The sequence below is a fragment of the Anguilla anguilla genome, chromosome 17 (assembly GCF_013347855.1).
Source record: "Anguilla anguilla isolate fAngAng1 chromosome 17, fAngAng1.pri, whole genome shotgun sequence".
NCBI lineage: Eukaryota > Metazoa > Chordata > Actinopteri > Anguilliformes > Anguillidae > Anguilla > Anguilla anguilla.
The window spans coordinates 19,860,369-19,873,904 of NC_049217.1; the positions used below are offsets into that span (position 1 = coordinate 19,860,369).

The 13,536-nt window shown below is 43.7% G+C and overlaps 2 protein-coding genes and 1 non-coding gene across 7 annotated transcripts; 2 read left to right on the top strand and 1 right to left on the bottom strand.

Annotated features, from left to right (window-relative positions):
- Nucleotides 1-1,660: 1,660 nt before the first annotated feature.
- LOC118217202 (galectin-1-like) lies at nucleotides 1,661-4,544 on the bottom strand. 4 transcript variants are annotated; one of them, XM_035399036.1, is made up of 5 exons: nucleotides 4,480-4,544; nucleotides 3,509-3,598; nucleotides 2,859-2,938; nucleotides 2,387-2,558; nucleotides 1,661-2,025 (listed from the first exon to the last, which is right to left on the bottom strand). In XM_035399036.1, the coding sequence occupies exons 2-5, from the start codon at nucleotides 3,509-3,511 to the stop codon at nucleotides 1,879-1,881; spliced, it is 402 nt and encodes a 133-aa protein (XP_035254927.1). In that variant the 5' UTR covers nucleotides 3,512-3,598; nucleotides 4,480-4,544; the 3' UTR covers nucleotides 1,661-1,878. The 4 variants fall into 4 exon arrangements, with proteins under 4 accessions (XP_035254927.1, XP_035254923.1, XP_035254924.1 ...); XM_035399032.1 differs by having other exon boundaries at nucleotides 2,859-2,941; XM_035399033.1 differs by having other exon boundaries at nucleotides 2,859-2,941; nucleotides 3,509-3,638; nucleotides 4,480-4,529.
- A 65-nt stretch (nucleotides 4,545-4,609) lies between these two features.
- pick1 (protein interacting with prkca 1) lies at nucleotides 4,610-12,542 on the top strand. 2 transcript variants are annotated; one of them, XM_035399030.1, is made up of 13 exons: nucleotides 4,610-4,808; nucleotides 5,423-5,490; nucleotides 5,825-5,936; nucleotides 6,198-6,326; nucleotides 7,521-7,587; nucleotides 7,767-7,856; nucleotides 8,320-8,373; nucleotides 8,664-8,726; nucleotides 8,867-9,000; nucleotides 9,138-9,230; nucleotides 9,478-9,528; nucleotides 9,862-10,015; nucleotides 10,206-12,542. In XM_035399030.1, exons 2-13 carry the CDS (start codon nucleotides 5,450-5,452, stop codon nucleotides 10,478-10,480), a joined length of 1,263 nt encoding a protein of 420 aa, XP_035254921.1. In that variant the 5' UTR covers nucleotides 4,610-4,808; nucleotides 5,423-5,449; the 3' UTR covers nucleotides 10,481-12,542. The 2 variants fall into 2 exon arrangements, with proteins under 2 accessions (XP_035254921.1, XP_035254922.1); XM_035399031.1 differs by having other exon boundaries at nucleotides 9,871-10,015.
- A 537-nt stretch (nucleotides 12,543-13,079) lies between these two features.
- On the top strand, nucleotides 13,080-13,152 carry trnar-ccu. Its single transcript has one exon. It is a non-coding gene; the product is annotated as a tRNA-Arg (tRNA).
- Nucleotides 13,153-13,536: the final 384 nt, after the last annotated feature.

Here is a 13,536-nt window from a genome sequence, read left to right on the forward strand (position 1 = left end):
ACCGAGGCCACCGGTATTCTGTGGGGCCCCGTGTAGATTCAAGCCAAGCTCGGCCAATGAGGACAGGGTCCTAACCGGCTCTCAGCCCCCCCTTCCTCTACTGACCGCAGGGCTCTGGAAGGTAGAGCAACAGGATGTGAGAGAAAAAGGGGAAATGATGCCGGCCCTCTCTTTGACAGGAAGTGCATACGTACCGTTCCTATAATACACAGGCCCAAACACCCATGCTTTAAAATAGAACGGAGAAAATTAGCATTCAACTCTTGCGTCAAACATGCAACGCTAGTCCACAAGCTTTCACTGCCCCTACTGAACCACTGCAGGTTCCCCTTAGCCTTTTTACCGCAGCAAATTGCAAAGGCCTCCATTCTCCGTATCCAGCCAGAATACCCGTTTGCTGCGTGTTCAAAGTTTTGATGTGCAATTTCTTTATACAGTTTATTATTAGGTTTTCCTCCCAGCTTCTTTTTTAAGATTCAAGACTCAAAACAAGACACGCGACAGTGGCTGGTTTTTTAAACAATGTTTTTATATGCACAACCTAAAAACAAGTTTTAAAAGTGGAGACGGAGCTCCACGCATTCTTAGTAAATGTCGCCAGCTTGTGGCGGAGGAGCATTATTGCTGACCGATCAGAGGTAAATGGTAAATGGTAAATGGACTGCATTTACATAGCGCTTTTATCCAAAGCGCTTTACAATTGATGCCTCTCATTCGCCAGAGCAGTTAGGGGTTAGGTGTCTTGCTCAAGGACACTTCGACATGCCCAGGGCGGGGTTTGAACCGGCAACCCTCCGACTGCCAGACAATCGGTCTTACCGCCTGAGCTATGTCGCCCAGAGGTGCCTATTGGAAACGGTTTGCGTGCAGATTTTATATGGATCTGGATGATTACTACGAACAGAATTCCAGGGGTGTGGCAAACTTTTCCCAGAATGGATCCATTTTGAAAAAGAAACTCCCTCAAGAGCCCAGATGAGATCATATGAAGGAAGAAGCAAACTGCAAATCTTTGGAAATTACTCAAATTAAGCACAAAAAGAATGGAAATTTAAATGAGCTATACCATTCTACAAACTTGCAAATGCATGCACTACAAGGGGCCATGTTCATGGAAATAGTTCAAAGAGTACTCGAGTGAGTGAACTATTCCCAAATAACCAGACTAGATTCTACATTAAGAATGCATTATTTTAGAAAGGGACACAGTAATATTTATTAACAAAATACCAAAACCTTATATTGTTTTATGTGCATTTGTTTCTGCAGTAAATGCTTGACATGCAGAAATATTGTCCTAAAGTCCAGCCTGCTATGTCCTTTTTAAAGCCATTCAGCACCTTTTAGATTTCGTTACCTTCCCTAATGAAATTAAATGGAGATCATCATACAAATTCCAGTTCTACTTTTTATCAGATTTTTCCAAGTATCAAAAATGGCTTTCTTATTTTTATCCATCTTGAGGGAGACAAACATGGTTTCAAATTTTTTCCCAAAGCTTTAGCATGTGACCATGCACCCACCACCCATCCCATGCACTATATACTGTGTTTGTGTGGCTTCGGTTTAGTTCTAAGCATTGACACACATTGTTTTGGGTCCTTGTTGATCATTCTTAAAAACATACAGGCCTACTTAAGAATAATTAAGTGCAGTTAACTTTGGATTTGAAATAGAATTTTTATTTATTTGCTGGAGGAACTATTAATCAGGGAAGGTACCCACAATGCAATTTTATGTGGCCACACAGGTAGAATTGGGAAATGTATGGAAACACAGTCAAGAAAATACCAGTGTGGCCCCATCACCTGCCTGCCTCAGCATGTTTGCATCCAGCAGTCATACTCGACTCAGAGCCAAAACTGATTGGTCAGCTCTTCAGTATATCTTGAAACAGCTGAGATTGAGGTGACCTCTGACCCGAACGTAGGTCACTGCTTCCAGGCCACGGCGGTCAGGGAAGTGTATCTCCTGTCCTTCAGGTAGCTCCACCTCAAAGCCTGCCTCCATCAGCTTTACGGTCACCTGGAGAGACAGAAGAAAAAGGAGTCACCTTCTTCACCCACCGTAACACATCACAAGTCTTCTTTCATGGTTCTCCCTTTCCCCTGTAATTATTCTTCCATCTTTCATTCCTCTCATTTAATTTTCTCTGCTACATTCCTATGCCCCCCACTCTCACTCTTCCTTGTCTGCTAAACACCCCCTACTTTAAATCACCTTCTCCTTTCCCACAACCTCCCTACTCCATTTCCCACAATACACCATTCTCAAATTGGCCTGTTGATATCCTCATTCCTTTTTCATCATGTGCACTACACTTCCTCTCCCACAGCACTGGCACAACCCTTCCACTCCATTCTCCCCTGTCCATCTTTTTCTTCACCTTGACCTTTGCCCCTCTATGGAAGGGGTTGTGGGTCTCTCTCTGCTCGGAGCCCCAGCTGCCTTCACACTTGGAATTGCACACGATGACCCTCCCATCAGTTTCATCATGGAAACGGGGATTAAAGTGCAGGGACAGATCTTCGGGGTCAGTGCCCATGTCAATCTGGAACCTAAATTAGAGGGGTGAGACGAAATCAATTGTTCATGCAGCTATGGCTGGATGATTTTCCAAAATCAACCCAGCCCACACAATCTGAAATATTAATACTTCCCACTGATTCTTCCCTCTTTATTGCATCAACTCAACTGCACACAAGAATTATCCTCAGTTTCAAAATTCAACTTGTGGCTGTCTTTAGTTCTTATGTTTCAAATATCCATGTAATCATAAGTGTAATGCCAGAAAATTAGTCAAAAACTTTTGCCAGCACTGAAATAATACTGCAGAATTTAAGGGTCCACCATTATACCTCTCTGCGTCTTCATGAACCGTTCCTTCCACACGCAGCTTGTCTCCAGCTTGGAGTTTCACATTCCTCAGTTCAAGCTCCTGCTTAATCAAATATATGCAGCTTCAGAAATAAAATCACATCCGTGATTTGCCAGTGTACACATATAGACAACTTTGTGATCACAAGGCCAGGTATGTGGTTGTGTGCTCACAGGTGACACTGGACTTTCCTTTTAATTCTAAGGGGAAACACTGAGATGAAAGTTTGTCTTTAATGCAAAACTAAAACTTTTTTTGTGTTTCCCAAATCAATTTAATGTAGGATGATAAGCTCTTTGATAAAAGTACATGTTAAAAGAAACATATACGAGTAGAAACTAGTGTACATGCTTCTCCACTCTGGTAATTACTGATCTGAGAAAATGTGGGAATAAACGCCCATGATTACAATGACTAGTAATTCTTCAATCAAGAACAAATGTAGTCAGTAATCAGTGGCCACAACGAAACAAGAGCAAAAACAGAAACAGCAATAAAACAATGATAAGTTATTATGAACTGATCAAGACAAACTTAAGATTTTCAGTGTAATGGTAGAACAGGCCATGTGAATAATGCCTTAGGACTCAAGCTCAAGCAAGCACATTTTCCAAGAATGCGAGGACTTACCATTATACTGAACACCCTGCAGAAGAGATGAGCTGGTCTTGTGTGTTCAGGTTCTCAGACTAGCAGAGATACACTGGCGGGACAAAATACCTGACAGGGACGAGAAACAGGAGAGAGGCCAGGAGACCTCCTATTGTACCCCGACAGGTCACTCATTAACAAGGCCAAACAGAGACAACCAACAAAAAAATGTACAAATAAAATAATCAGATTAGATCAGAAGCTGCTGCTGACTTGAATTTACTCACTTGCTACAATCCTGATAAAAGTATTAATTTAGGTCACTCATTAACAAGGCCAAACAGAGACAACCAACAAAAAATGTACAAATAAAATAATCAGATTAGATCAGAAGCTGCTGCTGACTTGAATTTACTCACTTGCTACAATCCTGATAAAAGTATTAATTTAGACATCAACAGACAATATTTCAACATGCCACTGTTGGATGAGCCAAACCATGTTACAAGCAAAATGGTATTTGGTGTGAAACTTAAAATGTCCAAGTATAGGTATTATTTCGAGTGTACAAATAGAGCACCTGCTGATTTCTCAAAGATCCACTGCTTCCCCCATACTCTTCCTCCATGGAATAACACTCAATTTTAGTAAAGCTCTGATATAACATTCATTTAATCTATAACGTTTACATGTATGCTACTGCCTGGTAAAAAATAAATAAATAAATGAGTACAGAAATCAACAGATTTACATCTTAATGCATCGATTGTGGGCTTGTTTGACTAACTTTGGTAACTAGAGGCCATCAGAACTGCAAAATACCATAGATGCCATTCGGCGTGCTATGCTGCAGCTTCGTGAGCCGCGCGCACCTACCCACTTCCATACAATATTAAATGTGCTGATAGTCAACATTGATAACATTTAACAATCCAGTTTACAAGCTGGGTAGAGGACCCGCATCGCACTTTCACTAAACTTTCATATTGGGTTACTTCACTTCAGCTTACCAACTTGAGCGCCTTCTTTTCTTTTTCGCATCTAAGTACACAAGGTGGCGCTGTGATCCATTTAAATCAGCAGCGCTCTGATAACCGATTGGCTATGGTGCAGCCAAGCGGTTTCCGGCAAAATTCGGGAAGTGACGCGTTTAAATAAACAGAGCAACCTGTCATTACAGGTGATATCGGAATAAAAATGCGGAATAGCTAACGTTAGAAAACCGATTGGCAAGCGTGGGGAAAATACAGACGAACCCCTCCTTATCCATATATCTCAATAATATCTGCATTGCCTGAGACAGCTTACCAAGTAGCTAGCTAGCTTGCTAACCACAAAGGTGAGATCATTTATTTTGCCTAAGATCTAACATTAGCTAAGGGCGTTTAGCATAGCCACTCACTCCCAGTTTGACATTTACCTAGCTGGCCAACGTTCATTAGTTTAAATAGTTTTTAGATCTGGCTGTATAACTGCAATTGTATTATATGCAAGCACCGAGTATTTTGATGCCGCATAGTTAATGTTGGCTCGTCAATATTTTCTAACAAAGAACTAGCTAACGTTAGTGATTCTTACTAGTTTTTGGTTGCATGATTTAACAACATGTACTCAGAGCTACAGAGAAATAGCCAGTGTTGCAGAAGGGGAGCTGCCAGCTAAATAATGTGAACATTTTCTGCAAATGAATCGATTAACTTTACAGTTTTTTTGTAATATGACGTTAGCTAACAATGTAATGTACAGCTGTGCGAACAGATTTTATGTTAAACAAACAAAAATTAGGATGGATTAATCTCTGTGAATTGTCCAACTGGCATGAACTTGAAGAACTAGCTGTGTGTGCGTTGTAATCATGAATAGGATTCAGCCTGGGTCAGTATGTCTTGCTTTTCATTGAATGTGCTTTGTGCAGCTGATGGGTATAATGTGCGCTTAATTTCTAACTGACAGTAAAGAGTTTGAGTGCGAACACCAGCGATGTTTACAGACATGGACTATGAGCTGGAAGAGGACAAACTGTAAGTTACTGCCGGTTTCTCCATAAAATAACTAAAAACAACAAAAACAAAATGCTTTTATAAACTTAAAATTGTAGTTTACTTGTTATGTTGATTGACAAGTGTAGGTTCAATCATTTCAACAATGTACACTTTCATGAACATTTTAGGAAGTCTGACTTTCTTTGACCAAATCCTTTCAGAGGGATTACATTGACAAATAAGTAGGAAGTATATTTTACGTATTTCCATATTTTAAGCATATTGTGAAAAGGTGGCCCCTGACCGCTTTTTTTGGGGGTAAATTGGGCTGATGGCCAGGGTTAGTGTGTGAATGTGTAACTTGTCCCCACAGAGGGATTCCCACTGTTCCAGGAACAGTGTCCCTGAAGAAGGATGCCCAGAACCTTATAGGGATCAGCATCGGAGGAGGGGCCCAGTACTGCCCCTGTCTCTACATAGTACAGGTACTGCTTATTCCATCTCACTCCCATGAGGGAAAGCCTTTGAGTTATTTTTTTCAAATGAATGTTTGATGACAAGAAAGTGCCATCCAGCCCATTAAAGGCTGTCATTTTGCCTAGAGCAGGGATCTCAAATGGAAGGCCATAGATTCTACAGATCTTTGTGGCCCTCCACAACTGGGGTGTGAGATTACAGTGGTTTACAGAGAAATGGGACTGTATGATCTCTCTCTCTCTCTCTCTCACTCCCCGTCTCTCTCACAGGTGTTTGACAACACCCCGGCTGCACTGGACGGGACTCTGGCTGCTGGAGATGAGATCACCGGAGTGAATGGTAAACCGGTGAAGGGCAAGACCAAGGTGGAGGTGGCTAAGATGATCCAGGCCGTCCAGGTAAACTGGGGAGAGGGGGTGAGAAGGGGAGTACTGGGGTAACCAAGGGAGGGGTCAAAACGAATTAAGAGTAGGGGAGAAGCATCTTATTTCCTACTTACTTTGCATCAGGGCCGCCGTAACCCCTGCCTACCCACAATCCCTTTCTGCACCTGTCGTTTATACCTGAAGGGCGGTGGGTTTTACTTCCTGTGAACTGTGCTGGGGACTTGCAGTCTTTCTGTCACATGGGCTCTGGTGCATAAATCCATGTTTCACTAATACAGTGTTTGATTCACTGTCAGCCCTGCCAGCTTGTGCGCACCCTTAGCAGCTGCTGACCAGGCGCTGTAGCTAGATGCTGGCTAAAGGTCTCTGATTGCTATTTTGTACAGCTTCCCCGTGCTCTGTAAGACACCCCAAGCGATCTCTGCATTTCCTACTCTCTTTTTACCTGTTGCCGAAGCATTATAGTAGACTGGGTCAGAAACATTCAGTTCAGTTTACCCCCCCATACATGCATGCATTATTATATATAAATTATATATAAATAAATATAAAGATATCACACATACATTATCGCACCATACTGCAAAAGACCATGATAAGGAAGAACTAAAGTAAAATCTACTCACAGGCAGTGTTTTCTTCTTTGATAAACACTGAAGGCAGTGCTCAGTATTCCAGTGTGCAGTAATGTATCGGGTATGTCTGCTGCAGATATTCTGAGGGTACGTGCTTAGTTCTGCCTGCCCCGGGGCATCATGGGAGCTCAGTGTGATTAGCTGTGTTGTGTTTGGGCCTCTGAGAGGGGAGTTAGGGGTGGTTTCCCATCTGCCCAGTGTACACAGAGCCTGCGTTGGTCCTGGGCAGTGTGTGTTAATGGATTAGGCCTCTCCGTTGTTTTCTAGTGGCTTTTGTCTGTGCCCCCATCCTTTTGAAAACGTGTTTTTCTCTACGATTCCCGACTGGAAACCTGGCATCCCTGCTGTGGTGACACATTTGTGATTTGTAATGGCTGTAATGATCCTACGGATTTAACTTGTATATTTCCCTTTACTGGAGTGATATAATGCTGGCTGATGGGCTGAATGTGTGTAGGTTTGGGAGCTTCCAGTTTGTCGTTCTCACAGTGCTCAGCAGCTGATGCTCAGGTGATTCACTGATTCTTATTTCTTTGCTGAATTCCTTTATTTTCCTTTTCTCTCCCTATAGGGTGAAGCCACAATTCACTACAACAAGTTGCAGGCTGACCCCAAACAGGGAAAGTCACTGGACATTGGTATGATGAGAGGGGGATAGGCGACCAGAGGATGGAGAGAGGGAGGGAGGGAGTGAGGGAGGAGGTAGAGATGGTGAAGGGGGCTGTAGACATTATGTTTGACAGTGTTGGATTTTGTGTTTTTAATTGTGTAAAGTGTAAGTGTGTGCTGACTGGTTATTGGTGCCTTTGTGTCTCAGTGCTAAAGAAGGTGAAGCACCGGCTGGTGGAGAACATGAGCTCAGGGACGGCCGACGCCCTGGGGCTGAGCAGAGCCATACTGTGTAACGGTGAGACTGCGCCTCTCGCACAAACACACACACGCACATGCACATGGACACACATGTAACACACAAGGACATGAACACACACACACACACGCACACACGTGTTCTCCTAGAGGTTCCTAAATGGGCCAGATTTGTAATGGGGTGAATTGTGATGGTTTGAGTAGATTATGATGAATTGTGCGGTTTGGGGAGGATTGTGATTAAATGTTTTGTTTTGGGGTGGATTGTGATTAGTTTTCTGGGATGGGGGTGGATTGTGATGAGTTGTGCAGGATGGGGGTGGATGGTGATGAGTTGTGCAGGATAGGGATGGATTGTGATGAGTTGGGCAGGATGGGGGTGGATGGTGATGAGTTGTGTGGGAAGGGGGTGGATTGTGATGAGCTGTGCAGGATGGGGGTGGATGGTGATGAGTTGTGCAGGATGGGGGTGGATGGTGATGAGTTGTGTGTTTTGTCTGCAGATGGGCTGGTGAAAAGACTGGAGGAGCTGGAGAAAACAGCGGAGCTGTACAAAGGTAACGCCCCAAACATCCATCACTGGCACGACAGGGAAAACTAAGCATCACGTTTCCAAGCCTGCAGAGTCTAATTAACCTGAATTTTCTACTGAGAAGGGGTTACAGCTTTCTCCAGTTCCTGTGAATATTGTGAAGTCATGCAAAAATAAAGGAGTAGTTCAATTCGATTTCAGTCTATCTGTATACTTGAGCTGGATAATCATCATTATTCCCACTCTCTCTCTCTCTCTCTCTCCCTCTCTGTATTTTTATTTTCTCCTTTTCTCTCTTCCATTCCCTCATACCAGGTTTAATGGAGCACACCAAGAGGCTACTCAGGGCGTTCTTTGAACTCTCTCAGACTCACAGAGGTCAGTAACCAGGGCCCTGCTAATGCCACGGCTGTGTGTGCGTGTGTGTGTGTGTGTGCGTGTGTGTGCGCGTGTGTGCGTGTGTGTGCGCGCGCGCGCGTTGGATGCCTGTTGTCTCATCCCTCTCCTCTCGTCTTCAGCGTTTGGGGACGTGTTTTCAGTGATCGGGGTGAGGGAGCCTCAGGCCACAGCCAGCGAGGCCTTTGTGAAGTTCGCCGAGGCCCATCGCAACATCGAGAAGTTTGGCATCCGGCTGCTGAAGACCATCAAGCCTGTGAGGGAACGCTTTCTTCCTTTTTCTCGCTCACGCTTTCTTTCTCATAGCTGCTCTATCTCTCTCTCTCCATCATTGCTGTGCTGATTCTCTCTCTCTCTCTCTCTCTCTCTCTCTCTCTCTGTTCCATATGGAAGATGCTTCATGACCTGAACACATACCTTCATAAGGCCATCCCGGACACCAAGCTGACCATCCGCAAGTATCTGGACGTCAAGTTCGAGTATCTGGTGAGAACTCAATTCTTCTCACCCTCCAGTACATTCTTTAATCTTTAATCTGTGAACACACGCAGCGTTTGTTTGTGTGGGGGTGGTTGGGGGCGGGGGGGGGTGCAGTGGAAACGTACAGGTTTGAATTACTTTTCATTCGGCATCTGATTGGTACATTGAAGACAAGTTCTTTGTCCAATCAGCTGATAGGAATTGAGTAATTAAGGCCAGGGACACATACTGACGAGCTGTCGATGTGTTGCAGTCTTACTGTTTAAAGGTGAAGGAGATGGATGACGAAGAGTACAGCTGCATTGTGAGTTTCTCTCTTTTTAACCTTTCCAGTTTTAGTCATATGACATTACTGTCATATACTTATGTTTTATCTCTGATTTCTGTTATTTATTTTATGATGCTTCTATTTAAGTGGTGATTGACTGTGTATTGGGTGTATGAAAAGCACTTGTATATATTCCCTTTCTGTTTGTGTGTGTGTATGTGTGTGTGTATGTGCACGCATGTGTGTGAATGTATCTGTGTGTGTGTGTATGTGTGGTATGCGTGCGTGTGTGCTCGTGCGTGCGTGTGTGTGTGTGTGTGTGTGTGTATGTGTGCGTGTGGTGTGTGTGTGTGTGTGCGCACGCTGCTGTGCCCTCAGGCTATGGGAGAGCCTCTGTACCGGGTCAGCACTGGAAACTATGAGTACCGGCTGGTGCTGCGCTGCCGGCAGGAGGCCCGGGCCCGCTTCGCCAAGATGAGGAAGGACGTGCTGGAGAAGATCGAGCTGCTGGACCAGAAACACGGTCAGTCTCTGCAGCCTCTATGGGTCGTCTGTACCTCTATACAGCCGGTCTGTACCTCTGTAGAGCAGGTCTCTGTACAAGTTTGGCATGCCCAAGTATGTGATGGTGAGTGGATAGTCACTCTGCTGGTGCTTTGCTGGATGAGTTATGCAGCGTACTGATGTCTGTGTGTGTGTCCCTCCCTCTCCAGTCCAGGACATTGTGTTCCAGCTGCAGCGCTTCGTTTCGGGCATGTCCCGCTACTACGACGAGTGCTACACGGTGCTGAAAGAGGCGGACGTGTTCCCCATCGAGGTGGACCTGTCCCGCACCATGATCAACTACGGCGGCCAGGCCCACTCCTACACGGACGAAGACGAGGAAGAAGAGGAGGGAGGCGGAGGTGGAGGCGAGGGTGCCGAGGAGGGCATGCCCGGCGGGCAGCAGGCGGAGAACGGCGGTGAAAAACTGATCGATGATGAATAAGAGAAGGCCTGGCTCAGGCCCCGCGCCGCTGTCGCCCTTTATCCAGATGAATGGCGTTCACTACCCGCCATTGTGTACCAGCTCAAAAGTATCCACGCCTATTTAACACTGTCTTTGCACTGGAGGGATCTAGTGTTCAGCGCCGCTAAGCTACGGTCTGTGGCCACACCCTTGTCTGATTCCGTTGCAATTAACCCCCACAATTGAGGGTTATTTTTCCCAACTCTCTTCCGGTTTACTTTTCTTTTAAATTCAGTTCAGTTCAGTTCTTCAAACTGCCAGCCTTAGAACTCTCGGCCTAATTCCAGTTCTTAGAAGCAAACCTGACGGTTTTATTCTGCCGGTCAGATTCCACCCTTGCACCCAAACCTGATCACATGTTCGCCTCATTAATTCCGCCTTAAGTGGAGTGGAGCATTCCTCTCTGACTAAAGCTCTAACTCACCATTGGAATATAGACCAAGTGCAAGGGTGCAAGCTGCTTAGAATTAACCAATCACTGAAGTGTACTTGTGTCTGAAACTGTAAGGATAAATTCAATGACTAAAACCCCCATCACCTGAGCTCAAAGGAATTAAGGTGGTCACACTACAATGATAAAAACAACCTGGACTTACATGCCGACTGTCATCAAGATCGCAAAATCATGGTGAATTTTTTTTTAAATGTTTCCTTCAGTGAATAATGCTATCCAGCCACAGAGTGTTTAAAATTGAGGATGAAAGCAGTAGAGCCTGCAATATTGGAACTGATTTGACAGGCAATTTGACCACATCTGGAGCGACCGTAGTCCTGCGTATGGTTTTGTTTATAGGAATCGTTATTTATGAGTTGTTGTTCTGAGTGTGGTTTCAGGATGCCGGTGTTTATCTATGGCAGCAGATGAAGCGGTCGTGCATTTTATGTCATGTACGACCTTATGTGGAGGCCTTACACAATTTATGTTATTCTTAGAAACCATTTTTTTTAAATATGGGGCAAAAAACTAAAAACTCTTGGAAAAGGACTCAAGACAAATGTGCAGTTTAAACTTGCCAGCAGAAAAATGGGTAAAGTGGGAGTCTGGGTCTGCAAAGGTGGGGGGGGGGTGTCATATTTATAGACCTAACTGAATTTGCATTTATCAAATATTGGACTGCTATTCCATTTAATCAAATGGCATGTGTCTGTGGCACAACTGTAGTGTCCTCTGGGGAGGAACTGATCAGAGTTGAAAGTGGCAAAACTGTCACCCTATCAGTCAATTACCAATCACAGCGATCTGTGCATTTCAGTTACAGTCCCACAGGTTACAGTCTGTCCTAACGGTGCTCAGTAAAGTTACTGTGTGGCAGTACATAGAGGCAAAGGGACCCACATATGTACAATGCTTACCCTTACCATCTGCTGTTACAATTCAATACCACCACCACCCCCCACCCCACCCCCCCCATTTTCTTTCTCATTATTCTCCTTTCTTTACTGTTACTGTTTGAGTACTGTGCCAGGTGACTTTGAAGAGAAAGAGGGAGACGTATTGATTAAACAACAAATGCAGTGAAGGTCTTTATCTACTGATTAACTGGAATGTGTCTCACTGATGAACTACTGTAAGGGAGCTTTGTTGTATTCATTTGTATTATGGATCAAGGACCAGTTTCTGTAGTTAAGCTCTAATCAAATGTGACCCTTCTCTGTTACAAACCGGAGAACCTTCACCAATTAACACTAGACATTGGGTGTTTCAAACATTTAAACATGTACGTTTCCTGTAGAATTCCCCCTGTGTAAATGTGGACCAAATCCCATTGCTGGTATGCACACGGATACAAATCCTCTTTTAGCTGATCTTGCCAGGGGGAATTCTACACAAGGTAAATTTAACATGCAGACACTATTTTAATTTCATCATGATGAAGACTTATTGTGCTTTGATGTGGGTGTTTATTTTGTTTTGTTTTTTTGCTTTTGTCTGTATTTTGGCACTATGGGAATGTCTTATGGGAATAGTGTGTTTTAAAAAAATAAATTTTATTTATTATTCCAGATCAGACTTATAATAAAGTATTTCCTAATGACAGTGTCTGCCTGGTCTGTCCTTCATTGTACTTTTTAAAGGGGGAAATGGGAACAAAAACGGGTGTAAAAAGCGTCGGAGGCTGGTGCCGTTTTACTTGTACAATTGCTACACGTTGCCAGCAGGTGGCCGTGACTAGCAGATGGAAAATCCGCGTTCGTCTAAATCCAAACCTGTATGTACGGGTGAGGCCTGCGATGTGGTTGCGAAATAGCTGGTGAAGTGATAATATGCCTGCTTTGAAAGCTCAAAACCAAACTGTCTTCAATAGTTTAAAATATTTGTTCAATGGGATAACAACACAGACATCGAGCAGCCTACTTAATAGGACAATTTAGATTTCATCATCAGAGTGACTAGGAAAGCTAGATAACGGCGGTTAATGTAGACCTCCAAAAATGATTCTTAGGAACTAATACGCGCTGTTTATGTATAAAATGATAGTCGCTTTCCACCGTTAAAGCAACAATATACAATAGTTATTACTTACGTTATCTTCTTGTGTAGTTTAACTACTGTACAGTCTCTCGTACTAACACTGCAGCCCCAGTGGCCTAATGGATAAGGCACTGGCCTCCTAAGCCAGGGATTGTGGGTTCGAGTCCCATCTGGGGTGGATTGCGTTTTTTATGGACTTATTAGTGAGGAGTTTAGAATTATTTTACGTCTGTGTTAAAGGTCCCCGAATATGTATTAAAATGTTTTATAATTGATATAATCCCGCATATGTTCGCTTGCTAGCTGCCTGCAGGTCTTCAGGTTCTGCCGACTTTTTCGTTAAATTAGTGGCAAATATTAAATGTTGAATAATGTTAGAACCTTATGGTTAGAGCGCGTGTCTTTTTAATATACTATCTCGAATATTTCAGGAGAATTAGTGTGACTATGTAGCTACTTTGGAAACAAGACGTACTTAAAGAGCTGGCAAACGACCTAGATTTTTTAATGTTTGAAGACACGTGTTTTCACCGCGAAAGAAAATCCCAACTCGTATGTAAAT

Excerpts from the sequence above, each read along its gene's own strand:
- LOC118217202 (XM_035399032.1), bottom strand. Across the intron at positions 2,559-2,858 it reads GTTCATGAAGACGCAGAGAG|GTTCCAGATTGACATGGGCA; the intron begins GTATAATGGTGG and ends CCTCTAATTTAG. Across the intron at positions 2,026-2,386 it reads ATAGAGGGGCAAAGGTCAAG|GTGACCGTAAAGCTGATGGA; the intron begins GTGAAGAAAAAG and ends CTGTCTCTCCAG.
- pick1 (XM_035399030.1), top strand. The coding sequence starts at position 5,450 with ATGTTTACAGACATGGACTATGAGCTGGAAGAGGACAAACT. Across the intron at positions 7,857-8,319 it reads CAGAGCCATACTGTGTAACG|ATGGGCTGGTGAAAAGACTG; the intron begins GTGAGACTGCGC and ends TTTTGTCTGCAG. Across the intron at positions 10,016-10,205 it reads GCTGCTGGACCAGAAACACG|TCCAGGACATTGTGTTCCAG; the intron begins GTCAGTCTCTGC and ends CTCCCTCTCCAG.